The sequence below is a fragment of the Hylobates moloch genome, unplaced genomic scaffold (assembly GCF_009828535.3).
Source record: "Hylobates moloch isolate HMO894 unplaced genomic scaffold, HMol_V3 SCAFFOLD_11, whole genome shotgun sequence".
Classification (NCBI taxonomy): Eukaryota; Metazoa; Chordata; class Mammalia; order Primates; family Hylobatidae; genus Hylobates; species Hylobates moloch.
The window spans coordinates 94,425,693-94,445,509 of record NW_026652286.1 but is presented as its reverse complement, the minus strand read 5'-3'; the positions used below and the strand labels follow the sequence as shown (position 1 = coordinate 94,445,509).

General features: G+C 44.0%; 1 protein-coding gene across 4 annotated transcripts in view; it reads right to left on the bottom strand.

The window, feature by feature from the left end:
- Positions 1 to 1,702: 1,702 nt before the first annotated feature.
- Positions 1,703 to 19,817, bottom strand: part of SORL1 (sortilin related receptor 1) — a 282,584-nt gene continuing 264,469 nt past the window's right edge. For 3 of the 4 annotated variants that reach the window (XM_058446962.1, XM_058446961.1, XM_032167742.2), the window contains 7 exons: positions 16,503 to 16,622; positions 15,480 to 15,644; positions 14,159 to 14,333; positions 13,128 to 13,234; positions 10,117 to 10,309; positions 7,641 to 7,853; positions 2,621 to 5,889 (listed from right to left, as the gene is read on the bottom strand). In XM_058446962.1, coding sequence (XP_058302945.1) covers positions 5,822 to 5,889; positions 7,641 to 7,853; positions 10,117 to 10,309; positions 13,128 to 13,234; positions 14,159 to 14,333; positions 15,480 to 15,644; positions 16,503 to 16,622 — 1,041 coding nt within the window. In that variant the 3' untranslated portion in view covers positions 2,621 to 5,821. Of the gene's footprint in view, positions 5,890 to 7,640; positions 7,854 to 10,116; positions 10,310 to 13,127; positions 13,235 to 14,158; positions 14,334 to 15,479; positions 15,645 to 16,502; positions 16,623 to 19,817 lie in introns of all 4 variants that reach the window. The other variant, XM_032167741.2, reaches the window with a different exon arrangement.

Here is a 19,817-nt window from a genome sequence, read left to right as displayed (position 1 = left end):
GAATGATAATTATTCTAATTGGATGGGCTACTTACTGTGTAGGACTCTGGTTTTATGCTAAATATTCCCAATAAGTATATTTGCTGGAGTTCCTTTTTCTCTCACATAGGTTTTCCAGCAGTCTAACTCTAACTCGTGGCTTTCTTCTATTGTCCTCAGAGTAGCTGCCTTTAGCAGCCTCAACCCATGTTCAATTTGCTGTGGGCTGGGGAACCCAATAACCATAGCTGATGGATGTAGTCAGAATCTGGCTCTTAGCCAGGAAGAGTCGATTCAAACTCAGTCCAAATGCATTAATTTTGCTATAGAATGTTTTCGTGAGTGGGAGAGCTTACTCAACAACAGGACATGTAGAGATGAGTCAGAGTGACCAATGTGGGCCGTGCCCAAGCCCCGTCCAGGGTAATCACAGTGCATGGACTTAAAGTATTAGATCCCATTGGCAAGATCCTTTTAACTAGAAATGGATACAGGGCGTTGCAATCTGACGGCTTCAAATAACTAAGTTTGTATGGAATAGCTTATTCCTGTCGTGGAGCGTCAAGCCTTGGTTCATTCATTCAGTATTTATTGGGCAACCACGATGCTAACCCGGATCCCTCTTACTTTAAAAATTCTTTGCCCCTGCTCTCCAAGCAACCTTCTGGTGGTGACTGGCTCCTGGGGTAGATCTCCCTACAGGGAGAGAATGCACTGGTCATAGGGACATTGTAGGGTACAGGACACTTTCCCAGGGTGAATTCACAAATGGACATTATGACATTGCATATCAGCATCCTGAGTTTGGTTAAGGTGTGTTTGGCCATGAGAGATGAATTCACTATCATCTGTTGACAAAAATTATCTAAGCCTGAAAACCTAAGGGTGATGCCATGACCGATGAACTCACCCAGGTGGTAGGTCTCCCCTTGGGATTTCGCTTGGTGCAATGTGTTGGACTAATGTGTTCTTTGTGACACTGGTGTGGCACCGTGATTCAGAAGAGGATCTGGGATCAGAAGCACCTGGGATGGGAGGCTGGTTTTGCCCTTTATGCTCTGGTTTCTCCTAAATTACTTCACTTTGCTATGCCTCCTTTTCTTCATTCACAAAACCGGATGATAATACTTCAGGGTTTGGCTCTGGCTCAGTGTCTAAACAAAAGCAGCATACCAGAAGACCTGTTAAATTCTTAGAAACCTGCCTCCCTCCCCCACCCAGTTCCACAGCCTCCAATCCTGACTCACGGGCCCGCTGGCCATTCAGCTGCCCATAGTAGGTACATGCAGTGCTCCCCACAAGTCTGTCTACGGAAACCCGTGGAAGTGCTCTTAGACACACAGCTCTTCTATACTGCTGTGCTTCCGTCTCTTAGATTTGAAAATTGCCTTCTTAGCAAACTGTCTCTTAGCAAATGTAGTTACAGATTTAAGGGAGCCACTTTAGGCATTGTCCCTAAGGAATAATTCTGTTTACTTCAAAACAGCCACATCTGCCCCCTCCTCAGCCAACACAAAGACATCGTGTTCTTCAAGGATCCACCATCTGAGACCAGCTTGTTAATAACAAAATTATTCCAGGCCTTGGTGTTCTCTCATCTATGAAATAAACATCCCTTTAAAACAGACCAATCAAATGGGGTTTGGAGACTGCGTTAACCATCTTTATTGCGCTCTAAAGAACAACTCGAGACACGCAGAGACAGTGGATTTTCAAAGAGGTGTTTTCTTGACCCAGTTAAATTTTTATTCAGTGAAAAAAGTTGACATTGAGACAAAAATTATCTTAAAATTGTGCAACAATATAGTAAAACCTTCAGCAGATTTCAGTGACTTGGAAACTTATCGAGGCAATTGAAATTATAAATACTTAATTTCACTTTGGAGAGAAACAAGTATACAGTGTTTCACTTTAAATAAGAGTAGAATAGGCCTTTATTTTGCCGCAAATACTTTTGATTTTGCCTAAAGTTTCTAATAGTTCATAACAAGAGTCTTTAAATGAGAAGTGACAGAATATTTGAGGATAATGGTCCACTCCAGCATTCATGCTTATTCCATTTGAGCTATTACACATGAAACTAATACCATTCTTGGGTTATTACTTGGCTGTGATGATTTAATTCATAATATGGCTGCTCAAAATTAGTGGGCAGAAACATATATACAACCCATCCTCCCTCAACCCATTTTCGGTGCTGGTACTCCATCTGAAAACACACTTACTGTCCGTGTACCCAGCAGTACATATCTCTTGCTATCTATTCCATATCTCAGTCTTGCATAGAAAGTAGTCTATATAAACTTAATGCACTGGCTTTTATTACACAAAAATTGTACCTGAAAGGCAGCACACACTCCAGTTAAGAAAAATAACATAACAGGAATGTCAAGATACAATCCCAACACAAGATTCTGCACAGAATTTTAGAGTCAACTCCTAAAATCAATATGGGGTGATATTCAGTTTGGTTATATCTCTGGATGCCTTCTCTAAGGGACTCATCCAACTGTCTGCAGAAGGAAGAAAATTTTCAGGAATTCACCATGACTCCCTTCATGGAGAAGGGACTGACCAAACCTGACAGGATGGTGTTTCTGCCCTAAGGAAGTGTACTGGAAATAATAATATTACTAGATGCAGTGACCACTGGGTAAGCATCTGAAGGCAGCATTCACCAAGGAGGAGTGGGTGCTCATCTGGAAGGGGCTCACCATACTATTGCTCTCCCAAGCTTCCCCTGAAAATGGCCAGTTCTGAGAAGGGTTACCTTCCCTAAATTGCTGAGTACAGCTTCATCTAGTGGGCCAAACAGTATGGGCAGGAGAGAACAGGCAGCTGTGTGTCTCCTGTCTGTCCCACCCAAATATCCCTGGTGACGCTACCAAAGACAGAACCCCAGGAATTACTTGTCCAAAAGTCAGAGTTTCAACCAGTTACCCAGAATGATAACTATTTACCCAGCTTGTCAAGGTAGCCAGTAGTTCCTGGAGCTTCTCACCTGTCTGGAACTAGGACTGCACAGACATGGTCTCTTCCTGGAATCCTCTGTAGAACTCCATTCTCTGACATTTTATCCATGTGGACTCATAAAGCTCAACGGGCATTCAATACATCCAGGAGTAAAATCGGTTTCCAGAGAAAACTCATAAGCAAACCCCCTGCCCACCAATTTTTAGAGGTCCATTGTGGTCCACATGGATGCAAGCATCTGACATTCTAATGTATGCCAGGAGAGAATCAAACCTTTTTCCTGCACAGTGTGAACTTCTGAGGTGCCATTTCCGACAAGGTACAAAAGCCCCTTCTTCACAAGCAAGCAGGGACTCCGATTGGTCACAGTGAAGACAGTTATCTGGTCACCTTCAAAGGCTGCCCATAGTACAAGGCATTTGTCTTCATTTCCTATTGGCACTCCAACCTCTGGATTCTTTCAGAGAGCATATATACATGAAATCCCCACAAAGCTACACAGAGGGAAACAGGAGTGTGTGCTTCAAAGTTCATAAAAATATACAATTTACATATAGCTGCAGCTATCTAGCTTAGTCTTCAGGAACTTAGCTCTTCTGTTTATATAAAATACTCTAGCCCTAAAAGGCTGCTTTTTTTTCAAACAGCACAGTGGCATTTTCCAAGGAGAGGGGTGATGGCCAGTCTACAGTACTGTGCACTAAGCATTGGGAGGCACTGGTAGCTAGAACTGGATGCTCGAAAATATCTCAAGCTGCCAACTGGAGACATATGCTCTGTAAAAAGGCTTGCCTATGGAATAACTGAAAATAACATCTCAGAGCCTTTTATATCAGCTTTTACAAATGCCACCAAAAAGTTGGCAGAAAAAGAAAAGAAAATACACTTCCTAGTGGTTCAATTACATGACTTGCCTCCCACCAGGTTGTTAATGATTCAACTATTTAAAGAGCTTATTAAAGAGGAGGTGGTAGGGCTTAGAGTTTTGAACAAATCTCTACGGTAAGACAAGATAAAGCCAAAAAAAATCCAGTCTTTAAAAAAAAAAAACTTAAAGAAGGAGAGTGACAGGAAAGAAGAGAAAATACGCTAAAAGAAGGCTTATCATTACCACCAGTTGTTAAAATGAAATACAGTCCTACCCGTATGGCAAACTAAAGGTCGACAGCTTAAAATACTCATCTAAGTGTATATATATAAATAAAAATTTCAAAAACTAAAAAATTTAATTGGCTCTTTCTTTGTTTTCCAAACAATCCCTAAGTAGAATGAAACTATATTATCACCCAAGAATGACACTTGTGGTTAAAAGAAACTAAACACTTGTGAGAAGGTGATGCATCACACCTAAGGGGGGATGGGGTTTTACAAAGCTTGCATATCAAGGACACATATTCAGAGACACGACTTTGGAATATTCCCAGACCTCACTGCTTCTTGGCTGAAAGGAAATTCTTCAGTGAGAATCATACAGTACAAGTCACAACGATGCTAGACATTGGTGCCTACAACGCTAAGCCTAAAGGGTTGGCATCAGCCCACGATGGATTCTACATAACTATCAAGTGGCCATGGTTTGAATACACGGGTGGCATTTTAAAGGCAGAAGAAAAAAAGCACAGCTTGTTTTGCAGAGAGAATGAATGAACAAACTCTAGTGCTCCTGCTGTTGTTAACTGGATTGAGTAGTCTCAACTTTTTAGATCTTCTCTATCTCTATGAGCGTGTACAGCACTGTCTCTTTAGATTGGGTAGGGGCATGGGTGAGGGAGATGGAAGAAGAGAAAAAAAAAAGAGAAGGCACTGACCCAATTCAAAATGACAGCATATATCAGTATGGATTTTTAAGGACAATAAGTGGCCATCTCAAACCAAATACATAACTTTACATTTGAGATCCTTCAGTAGTAAGTAAAAACAAAAAATGGAAAATGGAAAAATTATGTACTCTATTAGCCAGTGTATGGATCATGGCACAGATCTAGAACTCTCCCCCACAACCAGGGTAAGTTTTTGCAATGACAATGAAACCAGTGTGTAATAAAGCAGTGTTATCATTCTGTAGCTCTCAAAGCTACATCTTGTACAGAGGCACATACAGTAAAATTCCATCAATTAATATAAGAGAGGAAGCTGTGGGCTTACAGGGCTTCCCAAGCTGCAGCTCTATTTAACTGAACTCCAGCAATGACTCAGTGCTCTCTCCTGCCAAAGACCATTACATGACACACAAGTGAATAAAAATGGATTGCTTCTGGAATGGCAACAAAAAAATGCTTCTGTTCCCACCCCCAACCCTATGGGTAAGGGGCTCATAACACATGTGGTGTCTAATGACCACTAAAGCCTGGCCTTACACAGAGTCCCAATAAATTAACAAAATAACATAAAGAAACCTTCCCCCATAATACACCCACACACTTTTCCTATAAACTATATCCAAACAAAATGGAATATCTGCACACACTTTCAAGGAGAAGGGGTTCCACCCATCACTCTCTCGAGGTTTTTATTAAATACATTTCTGTGTCTTAGAAAAATAAAAAGATTGGCCAATTTTACTGAACCGAAATTATCTCACAGACTTAAAAGCATGCCCAGCAAGCACAGCCCTGTAAGACTACATTAATGTCAAATCAAAGCAATTTGGTTACTAAAATCAACCTGGTTTGAAGTTCACAGTTGATTACTACAAAGTTTATTCATTCCTTTCTTTCCTTTTTTTTTTTTTTTTGTTTTTTGTTTTTTGATTTTGGCCCATATAAAAATAACATATTGCAACTCAAAGTGCATCTTTTAAAATAAACCATCAACTATCTTTATCAAATAAAATATTTACACCATTTGGTTTCTAGTGAGGAAAGCTCTTTCAGGCTATCACCATGGGGACGTCATCTGAAAATCCAGTTATCATAGGAGCATCTTCATCATCTTCCCCTAGAGACAAAACAGTCAGGCCTTGGTGAGTTCCAACATACTTTAACCTGACCCCACATCCCACCACTCTACCCACCCCTCAACCCTACCACAACCCTCTAGCTGAGAAGGTCAATGCCATAACCAGACAGGCACTGTAATCAGTTGTGAAACCAACCCAGCTTCCCATTGTCCCTCCTGGCCACCTTCCACCCATCGATGGATCCTCATATTTATTTTAATGGTCGTTTGAACTTAGCCAAATTAGGAAAACAAAGCTTCTCAGGAGAAGACTCTTATTACCTACTCAAAAGTTAAGTGGGTAGTTTGGGTTCCCCGGTTTGAGTTATCTATACCCTACACTAGCACAGTGAACTTCAGTGTCTGCTTTCTCTTCTGAACCCAAACTGCTCTGAGGAAAAGGATCTTGGAGGAGTTTAAGCATTTTGAGGACAGCTTCCCAGACTAACGGCTGTCCCCTTGTGACCCCCGGTATAATCCTGTATAACCAAGTGTCGACCGACACTCAGTGATTATCGCAGGGCACGATGACGGGTCGACTCATTTTGCCTCCAACAGCAGAAGCAAAGAAGCCACCCCATTCACACAAGGCACCCAGGTACCGGCTTATTAAGCAAGAAAGGAAACTGACAAGGAAAGGGAACAGAGCTGACATCAGACGACCAGTGAAGGGGCATATACAAATGTCTTTATAAACATAGATAAATAATTATAACTAGTTTACAGAAAAAAATAAACTTGTACATTCACAGTCATTAGTCTAAGTTTGGGGAAGCCTCGTAACACACCCACTTTATTATATTACTATCCTACTATCTCTAATTAGCATTTAGGGTTTTCATTGTGCAAAGATTTCAAAACGGGAACTTTCTTACTTTTTCCCTTGCTATGTGTTAAGACAGGGGTCCCCAATTCCCCGGGCCGAGGGCCACCAGTACCAGTACACAGCCTGCTAGGAATGGGGCCGCACAGCAGGGGGTGAGTGGCGAGCCAGAGCATTACAGCCTGAGCCTCGCCTCTTGTCAGATCGGAGCAGCATTAGATTCTCACAGGAGCGCAAACCCTATCGTGAACTGAGCATGCAAGAGGTCCAGGCTGAGCGCTCCTTACGAGAATCTAATGCCTGCTGATCTGAGGTGGAACAGTCTCATCCTGAAATCATCCCCCAACCCTCCCCGCTCCACCGCTGGTTCAGTGAAAAAAATTATCTTCCACAAAACTGGTCCCTGGTGCAAAAAAGGTTGGGGACCACTGTGTTAAGGTACATAAAAGAATGGCTGGTGAGGTTACACTAGCAACCAGAAAGAGAAACAGCAAGACGGAAGGGCCTCCTTTGATAGAAGCTGATTGGGAACGCATTATTTTTTATCTCAAGTTAGGATCTCCAGAGACGTCAGACCTCCAGGTCAGTGAAGGATGAGACAGGGGTCAGATATTCTTGAGGATTTTCCGATACTCTGGGAGTCTCAAAGCCTGGGGCCTATCTACCCTTCCTGTTTGAGGCAAGCTCCCTGTTTCAGGCCAGAACTACACAATCAAAGAGAATACAACATTTTAATTTAATTAACTTACAAGTTAAAAAGTAAGGGCTCTGAATGGTTTAACCGAAACTCATGGAATCGAATCACTGGCTGATGAAGAGCTCCTCTAGTGTCAAAAGAGGAGCTGAAGGTGGGTGTTTCCTAATCAAGTCATTGGCTGCGTGGGGGTCAGCCCCGGGAGGAAGAACCCACTCTCCCTGCCCCACTTACCCAGGTCATCCCCAGAGGAGAAGATGGCGGACCCCAGCCTGGAGCTGTAGTGGCTGTTGGCGAAGGCGGTGAAGCTGCTCTGCAGCCTCCGGTGCTTCGTGTACAGGATGGCAAACCCCACCCCCAGGCTCAGCAGTATCAGGAATAAGATGGGCACCACCACAGCAGCGACATCCGTAGATCTGGCAGCCTGCATTGCGGATGCATCTGCACCTGCCAAGGCAAAGTTCCCAGCAATAAGCCCACCTGAGGGCAGGAGAACAGACCAGATGACTCCTCAAGGCCCCACCCACCAAAAAAGGCTGGGCGATCGCCACAGCTACGCAAACTGCCTGTCTGATGTGAGACGTTTCTGCATGTGCGTGATGCCTGATTGCTTCCCGACTACTTGCCATGAGCTGATAGACCAAGGGCCTTGTGCATGCAAATACGGTAATTACATTAGACTCCTAATCACTGCTTTGTTGGTTATTTAGATAATCTCTTGGAAGGGAGACCTTTGTTGGGGTATCAACATTGATTTCATTAGCATTATTACTTAAGACCACTTGCTTGCCTTACATAAGAGGATGTGAAATCAGACCACTAATTAACGAGATTGCAATTATTTCCCCCTACTTGGCACCAAAGTCACTCTGAACTGCAATTACCTGAAGCTCCATTAAGTGATACAAACGAGATTCCTACACCACAATACAGACTTAACAGCTCATGAAGTTTTATGAGGTTTTTCGCTTAAGTGAAAAAGAGAGTGGGGGAGAAAAACAACTTTCCATATACATTTAACATTTTCTAAAGCTCTTTGCAAAGCCGTTTCGGCATTTATAACCTAACAAAGATGGCCCCTTCCTATTGACTTAAACAAACTGGCTCTGTGATGATTCACTAATAGATTTGTACCACCAGGGCTCTAGGGCAAAGCCATGCCCCACGTCCCATCCTGCTGGGGTAGGGGCCAGTCTCCTTGAAAACGGTAGACTTTTCATGTTAAAAATCCCAGGGAAAGTCTGAACTTGAAAATGAAACCTAGGAATCAGTTTTTGGCAAAGGAAACAGACTGGACTTCCCTCAGTCTAGGGCTCCATGAGGAGCCTCAACAGGCTTGGGGTTGCTCCCTGGTGTCGGGAGAGGTGGCACAGGCCAGGTCTCTGCTTCACGTAGAAAGCTCTGTCGCTCCCCAGGCATTCACCTTGACAGGGTATTCATCAAGATGAGCCAGAGAACAATCATTTCTTGCAAGCCTAATCTAACCATTCAATATTCGTGTCTGTATTTAAATTTCTTTCATTATTTCCTTGCCAGAAAAAAAACGCTAGCCAACATCTTATTTAATATGTTCCAACCTATTCCGGCTGTGCAGTGGTTAATGAAGGGGGTGTGCTCAGCCAGAGCAGTGAAGAGGAAGTCGGTACAATGAAGGCTGGGAGCTCCAGGAATGAGCGCCCTCCCCCGGCCACCCCACTTCCAAGGGGAAGGTGAACATGAAGGGGCAAAATGTCGGCCAAGAGCCCTTCTGCCTGACAACCTTGTTTCCATAAAGGTGGCCAGGAGGGGTCTGCACAGGAATTTTTCCCAAAGCATATTTCACAGGTTGCCAATTAGTTTTGCCTAAAAATGGGGCTCTATTGAGGAAATACTAGGTCAACAAGAGTTGGGCTGGTTTTTGTAGGACCTTCTTAGAACCTCTAATATGTTATGATTCTCCCAAGGGAAGTGGCAGGCAGTGTTTCCCTCTCTTAGTGGGGGGTGCCAAGGATAAATATTGCACGAGATCTCACCCTGAGAAACCCTCTGAGACGGAACATTTAGCAACTCTAACACAAGATTTTGGCTTGAGCGCTGGTTAGTTCTTGGCTGAGAGTAAATGGAACTAAAAAAGACCAGTGGCAAAACATTTGTTGAAATCCTGGCCAAACTACTATAATGTAAGCAGACTTTCTGTATGAACGGAAGGGTCCTTTCTTCCATCACTAGCATGGCCCAGCATAAGACATAAGACAGAGATCCCAGGACAAATTCCAGTCCTAAGCGTAAGATGAAGCCGGGGCGGGGCAGGGGTGTGCACTGTAAAATCAGTTATATGATTTTACATGTAAAATCCATGACAAGGAGATGAGCTACTGGCTTGGGGACCCACAGGATATATTAGCATTTTAGAGGTGCTGAGAAGTCCCACAAAAAAACAAACGAAACTCTTGTGAACCTAGAGTTTCCCTTTTTAAACAAAGCCTTGCCTTTCTTGCACTTTATGTTCAGAATCCGGTCCCCCTGTAATCTCAGCTTCCTGTACCATGTCCAGCTCAGGAAGTATTTGTTAAATACATCACTACCTGACCAAACTGATATATAAATGATTTTCTTTTAAGCTGAGAATATCTTCAATGTGTTTTAGAAAGACACATGGTCATCAAACCATATGACATTCTTGCTATTTCCCCAGAACTGGAGATAGAAACGGGCAGCAATCGCAACTCACCAGACCCCAGCTCATCATACAGCAGGATGGCAGGCTCCCCACAGATCTGGCTGCCAAAAAGGCATCTTGCTTGGACAGTGAACGTGTAATTATGACCCATCTTCAGGTTGGAAATTTTAAAGAAATTGTCAGTAGTATTCCCAAGGTAAGCTGTGATATTCATGGCACTATCAAACATGTGTATCTCATAGCCCTGAAAACAAACACAAGAGATTGCTCAGGAAGTCGAATATAGAAACTGACAGTCTCTATTACTGGTTCCAGCTTTATGTGAGCTCCTCACTGCAGGCTGCTAGAGATGCTAAAGCGCTCTGGGTTTCTCCTTGTTCTTTTCACATTACCACTGAGATACTGGATTCAGAAAATGAAAATTTGCTCGTCTCCAATATCTCAAATAACTGCCACACCCTCCCCCTACAAGCTATATTGTGGAAATGAGAACTGTGGCCCTCAGGAAAGTCATTTTAATGAAGCCACACTCAGAGATTTGCTCAGCAGTCTGCCTGTCTCAAGCAATATTAAATGCCACCAAGAATCTGAACAGTTTGCCATAATGGAATTTGACTAATAATAAATCCAGATCGCAGCGGACTCCAGCAATGGGGTGAGAAAGGGGAACGTGCAATTAGAAAAAACAGGACATTTGTCCCCAGAACGATATGTAGGAATGACCCTGTCAGCTCACTTCCTGTCCCCCTGCTTTCTAGCTCCTTCTGAGCCGATCTCAGCCCCCCAACAACCTGGCCTTGAAATCAGAAGCACTACAGCCGGCTCAGGCCCCTGTTCACTGGAGGAGAGGATGAAATGTCTTCCTAGTTAGAGCCCTGGACTCTGGTGCTGGGAAAAGTCACCCTGGGGACAGCCCTGGCCCAGGATGCTAGCTGGGATGAGGGCTGACAACCTGACTTCTCTGCTGATCCCCAACTATTCCAGCATCAAAGCTACTGACACTCTCCACCATCCCCCTGAAAAGACTCCATCACTTTTCTCTAGCCACATATTGGGCCCCCTTGCATAATCACAGTCTCTTGATCCCAATACCGCTGACCTGTCTATTCTTGATGTGGTTTGGCTGTATCCCCACCCAAATCTCATCTTGAATTCTAGCTCCCATAATTCTCCTGTGTTGTGGGAGGGACCTGGTGAGAGATCATTGGATCATGGGTGGGGTTTCCCCTATACTGTTCTCATGGTAGTGAACAGTTTCACAAGATCTGATGGTTTTATAAGAAGCTTCCCCTTTCACTTGGCTCTCATTCTCTCTGTCTGCCACCAAGTAAGATGTGGCTTTGCTCCTCTTTGCCTTCCATCATGATGGAGAGGCCTCTGCAGCCACGTGGAACTGTGAGTCAATTAAACCTCTTTCCTTTATAAGTTACCCAGGCTCAGGTATGTCTTTATTAGCACTGTGGAAACGGACTAATATAATTCTTTGAACTCCCTGTCAGGGGAAGGGAAGAAGGACATGCTCTGCCTACACCAGACCCTCCACTAGAGACGAAATAGTAACCTAGAATCTTAACCTAAGAGCCGGGCTCCAGCCACCCAGGAAGGATCCCCTAATGGCGACTGGCTGCCGAACTGGGATTCCCAATACCTGCCTGGAATCTCATCCCCGCATTCTTTCCTATAAGCTAGCAGTTATTACCTTCCACCTAATATATATTTGGTGTCGATCATTTGTAAAATACATAAAGGTTATAAAGAAAATAATTAAGATTACACAACATCAACCACCCATACGTTATTTAACCCATCCTCTTCTGTTCAGCATCTCGGCTGTTTCCTCTTTCTTGCTGTCATAAATACTATACATAAATTCTTCATGCACATTGTTTCTTTAGAGTAAAATCCTACAACTGCTGGATCAATGGGTGTGAACACTTTTAACATTTTTGACAGACATTACCCAAGAGCCTTACTTGAGTTTGAACCAATTTATATTCCCAGAATGTTTACTTCCCCAACTATTATTCATACCGGTTATACTCTTCCCTGCAAATCTTTACCAATTTAACATGAGAGGGCTACCTCTTTGTTATTTAGATTACTGGTGAGGCTGAACTTTTCTCCTTTTGCTTACTGCTGCTGGAATTTTCCGCTTTGTTAAATGTACCTTCTTCAAAATTAGAATATTTCCGTTTTGAATGTACTTGAAAGCTTTCCTTATATTTAAGGATGTTAGCCATTTAGACGTCATAGTTACGAGAGTTATGAGAATTCTCACAGAGTGTGTGGTGAGAATTTTCCAATTTTAATTTCACTTTGCTTTGGCATTGCATGGTGACTATTTAGAACCCGTGGCTCTTTGCCTACGCTGCATCTCCAGGTAGCCATAGTTGATTCATCACATTCCTATTTAGCAAAGGCTTTGCTGTCACTGGGGCCAACCCAGCTTTACTCAAGAATCTGTCCACCCTTGGGTGGTAAATCTACTCCCAGGTCTCACTCCCCTTCCCCTGTCTTTTGCTGTGAATACCATATTGGCCTACCCATAGCAAAACTAAACAAAACCAAGGTGTTCTTCATAAGTCAGCACAGTATCTTCAAGTACCTCCTGCTCCCTGTAATTTATCTGGGAAGAGAGTGCTGAGATGCCAGGCTGAGAGTGCAGCTCAACTCCTGCTACTGAAGCCACAGTCCCGCCCTCAGCAAGTGTGGAATAGGCGGGGCTTCCGGTTTAACACCCTGAGCCCCAGCCCAGCTGCAGCTTCTGCGGGAAGCACAGCATGGCCTCCAGCCCATTTCTCTTTCATCAGGGGAAGACAAGTCAGGATTGAAAAGCGCTTAGTGCAGAGATTCTCATCTTTAATGGGCAGTATAAATATTTCGCTAATTAGCAATCCCACTGAAAATGGTCCTTTAATTCTCAAGTTCATGTCCATGTCCTATTCTTTTTCATTCTTTTTTTTTTTTACACTATCTATGCCAGCATGCTGTTAACGAGCTCATCTCTGAAACAGCATTTCAATTAAATTTCCAAAGTCATGGAGAATGAGGGAGGAACTTACCCTGCTTTCATTAAAATGCTTTTCCTTTAAAGCCAGGCTTTTCCAAAACAGAAGAACATGGTCATTTTCTGTTATGATTTTTAAGGCATCAGGTGCCGATAATGACACTGAAAATTAAAGATAAGATGGGATGCGGTTAGTGGATATACATTTGAAACTCCATTTTCTTGTCTGTCAAAGAGAGATTAAATAATGCTAGCCTTGCAGGGCTGGGTTACAGAAAAAATAAAACACATAGATTGCTGTGTATAGAACCCAGCACGTGGTAGATATTCTTTAATTGGCATCTCTTTTATTGTTGTTACAACATCTTTAGCCAAGAAATCTGGACAGTACTCAATTGAATAGCCCTTGTAACCAAGGGTGTACAAAAACAAATGGGGTGGGGTAGAAGGGTGGTGAGGAAGGAATGGGATGGGATAAGGAGTTCCATCTGAAGACAGGACACTGGAGTGACAATGGCACATGGACCGGGCCCACTGCACGCCACCAGCATAAATGGGGCTGGGCCTCCATTACCCAGTATCAAAACTCCCAATAATACCTGCTGCTGTCTGAGCAACGGAGCTTGCTACCAGCTCTCTGAACTTGAGCCTGACTGCCCTTTGATCTACTGCCCAGCTATGGATCTCCCTCCATTTCGACACGTCAGATTGCCACAATGGACCACTGAGAACCTGTCATCCAGATTCTCAGATACAGCCTCGGTCTTAGTGGTAACTATTCAGTTTTATTTCCTCTCTTGGGCATCCCTCCTCTTTTCCTTTAGTAATATCAAAACAAGCGACGGGAGTTAAAAAGACTTAGAAAATATAGAAAACGATAGCCACTCCCCAGCCCACTGTGCCCTGGCCACCACGCCGCAGCCCGGACCCTGGAGCCTCTGCACTACTCTGCTCCTGTAGGGATACTGAAGGGCAGCATTTGCACTCCCTGGGAAACTCCTAATGAAAAGTCTGTCTCTGGAGGCCCAGCGGCACAGCACTGTGGGCAGGCTGTGTGAGAAGACCTCTAACCTCTCTCCTGCTTACCTGTGGTAATTTTTATGCTGGAATCTTTGCTCATGTTCCCCAGTTGGACAATGATGTGGTATTTCCCGCCAGGTTCCAACTTGTTAAGGGTGTATTCCACAGTACTATTACGGGATTTTACTTTGTAGCTCCTGTCAGTCTTTCTTATTAGATCTTTAACTGCAATTGCATACAACTAGGACCAAAAAAGAACATCTGAATGATAATCAGAAAGTTGACATTTTTCACTCTTTGTAGTTCAATGGCGGACAATGTAGTATATTAATAGCTGTGACCCACGGCAACAATAGTTTGAGTCCCGAAATCTGACTCCATTCTTTGGAAGGCGTTTGGAGTGACCAGATCCAATCTTAAAATAACTATTCACTCATAGAACTGCACATAGAGTTATCAATTAAAATTTTTTTAACCCTCTAGGGAAGGCCACATTTATTGTGACATCAGCAGGTAGGTTGGAACAAGCAAGCACGTCCAAACTCAGTACTCAACTTCCACAACTTCACCACTGCAATAGTTCATGGATGTTGTTGGTGGAGAGAGAATGAACCAAAGTGTTCAATCCTGGCTCTAAAGGGCAAGGCTCTACTTACTTTCTCCCGGGCTGCTTCTAGGTATGGGGGGCAAGGGGAAAATAGCAGGGCATATAGTAAGCACAGGAAATTCAATCATGTGAAGGAAGTGGAGAGTTGAGAGGAGTATTAGCAACCAAGCATTTTAAACCAACCACCACTGGATGAAGGGGAGTGGAGAGAGGAGAGAGGGAAGAGCAGCCCAGAGCAAGGAAAAAATGGCAGTTTTTTTTGTTTTGTTTAGGATCAATGCTCCTTTTAAAGAGGGGTCAGAAACTTTTTGTAAGCGTCCACACACAGTAATACTGTGGGCGTTGAGGGCCAGATAGTCTCCACCACAACAACTCTGCTGATCATCGCACGAAAGTGGTCAGATATAATATATAAACAAATAGGCATGACTTGGTTCCAATAAAACTTTATTTTAAAAAAATAGGCCATGGGCTGTGTTTGGCCTGCAGGCCTTTGTTTGCTAATCCCTGTGTGAGAGGGTCAGGGAAGGAAATGTGAGCAGCAGAGAAGAAAGAGGGACAAACCAAAATAGCAGCTAGGAATAATGGAGAAGTGCCAACTAAGAAGAGGTCCCTATACGGACCCCATCTTTGGTCAGACAGAAATGGGAGACGGACCTCCTGCTGAGCGCCAGAAGCCAGGCCTGTGTTTCTTGCCCCATTAGAGGACCCCCTTCCATCCCACCCCATCCTAACCAGGCCAGGAATAAACAAAGAGGCCTGGAAGCCCAGCCCACTCACCAAGTCCTGGTCAGGGGAGTCATACGGTGATTCCCACTTGATGACCACGGAGGTTTTGCCCGTATGAACCACATGCAGGTGACGGGGTGGAAGCCTGCTATCCGGGATCATCTTCACTACAACGTAGTCAGAGGACGGCCCCTGGTAGGGTACCACTACCCGGACCTGAAGCCCAAGCACACACGTAGGAAAAAAATATATCATGGCCTTATGCAATCTTTATTAAAGTATTTTTTCAACAAAATAATGACAATTAAAATTCAGTTAGTACAAAAAACCATAAAATATAAAATAATTTCCCACCTACCCCAAATCATTTTCCAAGAGGTACCACTGGTAAGAGTTTTTGTGCTTCCTTCCAGAAATGCCCTATGCATATATAAGTATGGATATGTATGTACATGTATCCTTACACATATATGCATGTGTACCTGTAGCCTATCTTCCTCAAATATTTTTTATACAACTGAGAAAATGGGACACATATTATGCTCTTGGCTTCTTTCATGTAATAATATATAGCTTAGAGATTTTTCCATATCAGTACATTTAGAGTTGTCATACTTCTTATGAATGGCTGCCCTGCGTTCCATTGCATGAATAAACCATGATATGTTTAACCAGTCCTCTCTTGATAGACATTTAAGTTGCTTCACATCTTTTGCTATCATAAGTAAGAATAACGTACCAAGTATCTTTCTCCATATATCTTGGCACATACATAAAAGTATGTAGGCTAAATTCCTAGAAGTGGAACCTGATAAAAATTTTTGATTTATCTATACTTGTGATCATCTGCCAAGTTATCAATCCTCCATAATGGAGCTGCAGTTGGTGAAAGTGGCCATTCATTCTGTATTTCAAGCAAGAACCTGATGATGCTTATGAAGAAGAGGAAGTTGCCTCTCATCACACACATCAATCCTGGAGTCCAGGTATGCGAGCTCCCCAGGTCCTGGGTTGAGACCAGAGCCCAGAACTTAAGACATCCCTTAAAAAACTGAAATGGTACGGGAAGCTTACCAGAAACAAATACTGCTCATCCTTACTGACAAGGACCGTCTTGTTATGGAGTGAAGTAGTCAAGCTCCTCGGGTTGCGATAGAGGTCAAGAAAGGACGTGGCATAGAAAATACCATAAACCTGGTAAAAGCAGAGAACGGAAGAGGACATCAGCTCATGGGCCGATGACCTCATTTCCTTGAAATCCCCAATTTAAGACCCTGGAACTGCTTCAAAAGAGCTCAGAGAGAAGTCTTCATTCAACGTTTATTACATTTACAGCATTTACAGAGAAGGCACTTGGGCCAGGCACTGTATGTAGAGCTACAAAAATAAATATGATGTGGTCTCTGTCCTCAAAGAGCTCCTTCTGGAGGAGAGGCGGGCAGAGAAGAAAAACATACATAATTATAAATAACAAGTGGCAAACATAGAGCGTTAGATGCTACACCAGAAACCCACATGATGAGCCAGCGAATGGGGGGGGCTATTAAAGAGGGGGTGTCATTCTACCATTGGCAGCACAGACGTGGGCTCCAAGGGGATGTGCTGAGTGGGAGCTTGCACAGTGGATGCGAACACCCCAGGAAGTATGTGGAGCGGGGGAAGGAGGGCAGACACAGCTGGCTGTCTAGCAGGTACCCATCCTCCCTTTCTTCCTCAGAACTCTGGTTCTGCTTGAGAATTGCTGCCTGGAAAAAGTCTACACTGCATACCTCCCTAAGCTAGGAGAGGCTAGACAAGGAGCTTCCAGCCATTGAGATGCAGAAGTGTCACACGGAAAGCTTTAGGAGGGCTCATTACAACAGAGGGAGGAGCCCTTCTTCCTGCCCTCCGGCCGCCTGGAATACAGATCATGACTGCAGCCCCAGGAGGCCTCTTGCACCATGAGGTGAGCTTGAAGACGCATGCCACAGGCTGGAGATGACAGGGCTCGGGTGCCCGATCAAATCGTGCTGCCGCGACAGAAGCCCTGCACTGCTCAACTCTAAACTTCTTTTAATTACAAGAGGAAATAAACTGTTCAAAGCCACTGTTACTGTCACTTCCTCTGCTCTATGCATCCCTGCTCAGTCCTAACTGGTAACCGTTGGAAACTGAGGGAGTTTCAAGCAGGGAAGTAGGAATGGGATGAAGCTTGCAGCAGAAAGTGGAAGCTGAGGGAGTTTATAACTGGAGGGTGGGAGCTGAGGAAGCTTTCTTTGTAAGGCACAATCAAAGAGCATTTTCTCCAAGAGTTATGTGCACATGTAAGACAGGGGCTTGACGAGAACTGTAGGAGCTGTAGGATCCACAGGCTGAGCAGGCACTGAACGGGCATCCACAAAGGGATTTCCAAGTCCCAGGCAACAGGGTGACTTTCTCCAACACTGCTCAGCAGCTGTGAGGACTAAGCTCTGATTTTTCCAATCTTGCCCAAATTCCTATCTAAGGGGTTTGGGGAGTCATGTCCTACAAACCATAAATTCTCATCAGGTGGGTTTTATTGAATCCTATATATCGTGACTTACTTTCCAAGTTGACTCTGGCATAACATTATGAGACAAGGATGAAAATCAAAATATTTTACCCCAAAACATGTTTCTTTGTCATATCTTGAAATGGCCCTGAAAAGCTGTCCTTTGTGGGGTAAAATTCGCATCTGTAAAGAATCTCTATTAACATAGCTAGATCTTTTTCTTCCAGGCCCTCCCAATCCTAAAGACATTAGCTAAAAGTCTTGTACCTTTTAAAGATCTGGATAGGAAACATTTGTCATCGATTTCCCCTAAGGGCAGCCACTAAAAGATGTCAAAAGAACCTTGGTCTCCACAATCTTTTATCTTAACCTGAACATCTCCTTTCTGTCAATCTCAGGTCTTCAGACAAACTCATCCAACTGACAACCAGAAAATGTTTAAATTTCCCTACAGCCTGGAAACCCCCACTTCCCCATGCTCACTTTGAGTTGTCCTGCCTTTCTGGACCAAACCAGTGTATTTCCAAAATGTATTTGACTGATGTCTCATGCCTCCCTAAAATGTATAAAACCAAGCTGCATCCCGGCCACCTTGGACACATGTTCTCAGGACCTCCTGAGGGCTGTGTCACGGGCCATGGTCACTCCTATTTGGCTCAGAATAAATCTTTTCATATATTTTACAGAGTTTGATTCTTTTTGTTGACAGCTGAAAAAGGACAGACAGACGGGAGGGCACAGACAAACAGGAAGGGAAGCCCTGAAGGGGGTGATCGCCTGGGAGGATGTAGGAAAGAGAAGCGCTGAGGGACTCAAAGGGGTCCCAAAGCAAATGCAAGTGGAGCTGCAAAGCATGAGGTGGGAGTAGGCCAAGTGGGGGCTTAGAGTACAGAGGTAGGATGACATCACTGAGAATAAGGCTGGTGACCGCCCGGGGTGGGGTGTCTCTGGACAGGAAAGGGGTCCACAGAGCCACGGGAGCCAAGGGATGAGAGGTTCCCCATACGCACAGTGACAATGGCACTTCTCACAGTAGACAGGAAAATCATGAGAGCTGCCAGGGTCCTCAGTGAACTAAAGAGGGGCAGAAGCAGAGAGCTTCCTACAGGTGATCTCATTTGCGCTCTCACCTCTGAAAGCCACCTTTAGTGTGACCAGTGCGTGAGCTGGGATGAGGTGCAGGAAGCCTCCTCCAACTTCATGCACAGTTAGAGGCCCTAAATCAAGTCAGGCTTCAGTGTTCTGTGCAATTGCCCTACTCTGGACAGATAGTTGGGGGTGATGAGGCGGTCATGTGCTGCCGGGTATATAAATGGAAAGAAAGGGTTCTTTAGGAGTAGACTCAACTTCCAGGTAAAAGAGAGCTCCGGGATGGGTCAGAGCTTCTCATCACTGTCCCTGCCTCAGCATCAGGTGCTGGGACACACAAAAGAGCAGAGGCTGTTAAATTAGCCAGACCTGAGCTGAAACTCAGTCTACTGCTTGTGAGAGCTTTAACTCTGGCAAGTTACTTCGCCTCACTGAGCCTTAGTTTCCTCGCTGGCAAAATGGGAACATTTACCCACAGAACCAATGAAAGGAATAAGGGGGAACATGGGTTTATCAGATTTTATATTGTTCCTGGCACTTACCGGCTGCTCAGTAAATCTTACTTCTCCTTCCTTCTTCTTCACTGATTTTACAGACAACTACTTGCAAACTTTGGTTATTTCCCTGTGAATCAGCCCTGTGCCAAATGCACACTGAAGATATCCTCAGAAGACCAGACCTAGGCTAGTTCCTCCGCTAATCACTAAGGATTTACTAATTCCTTATTATAAATTTACTTCTGTATGCTTTTCCATTGAGAAAATCCAGAAAACAATCCTTCCCTTCAA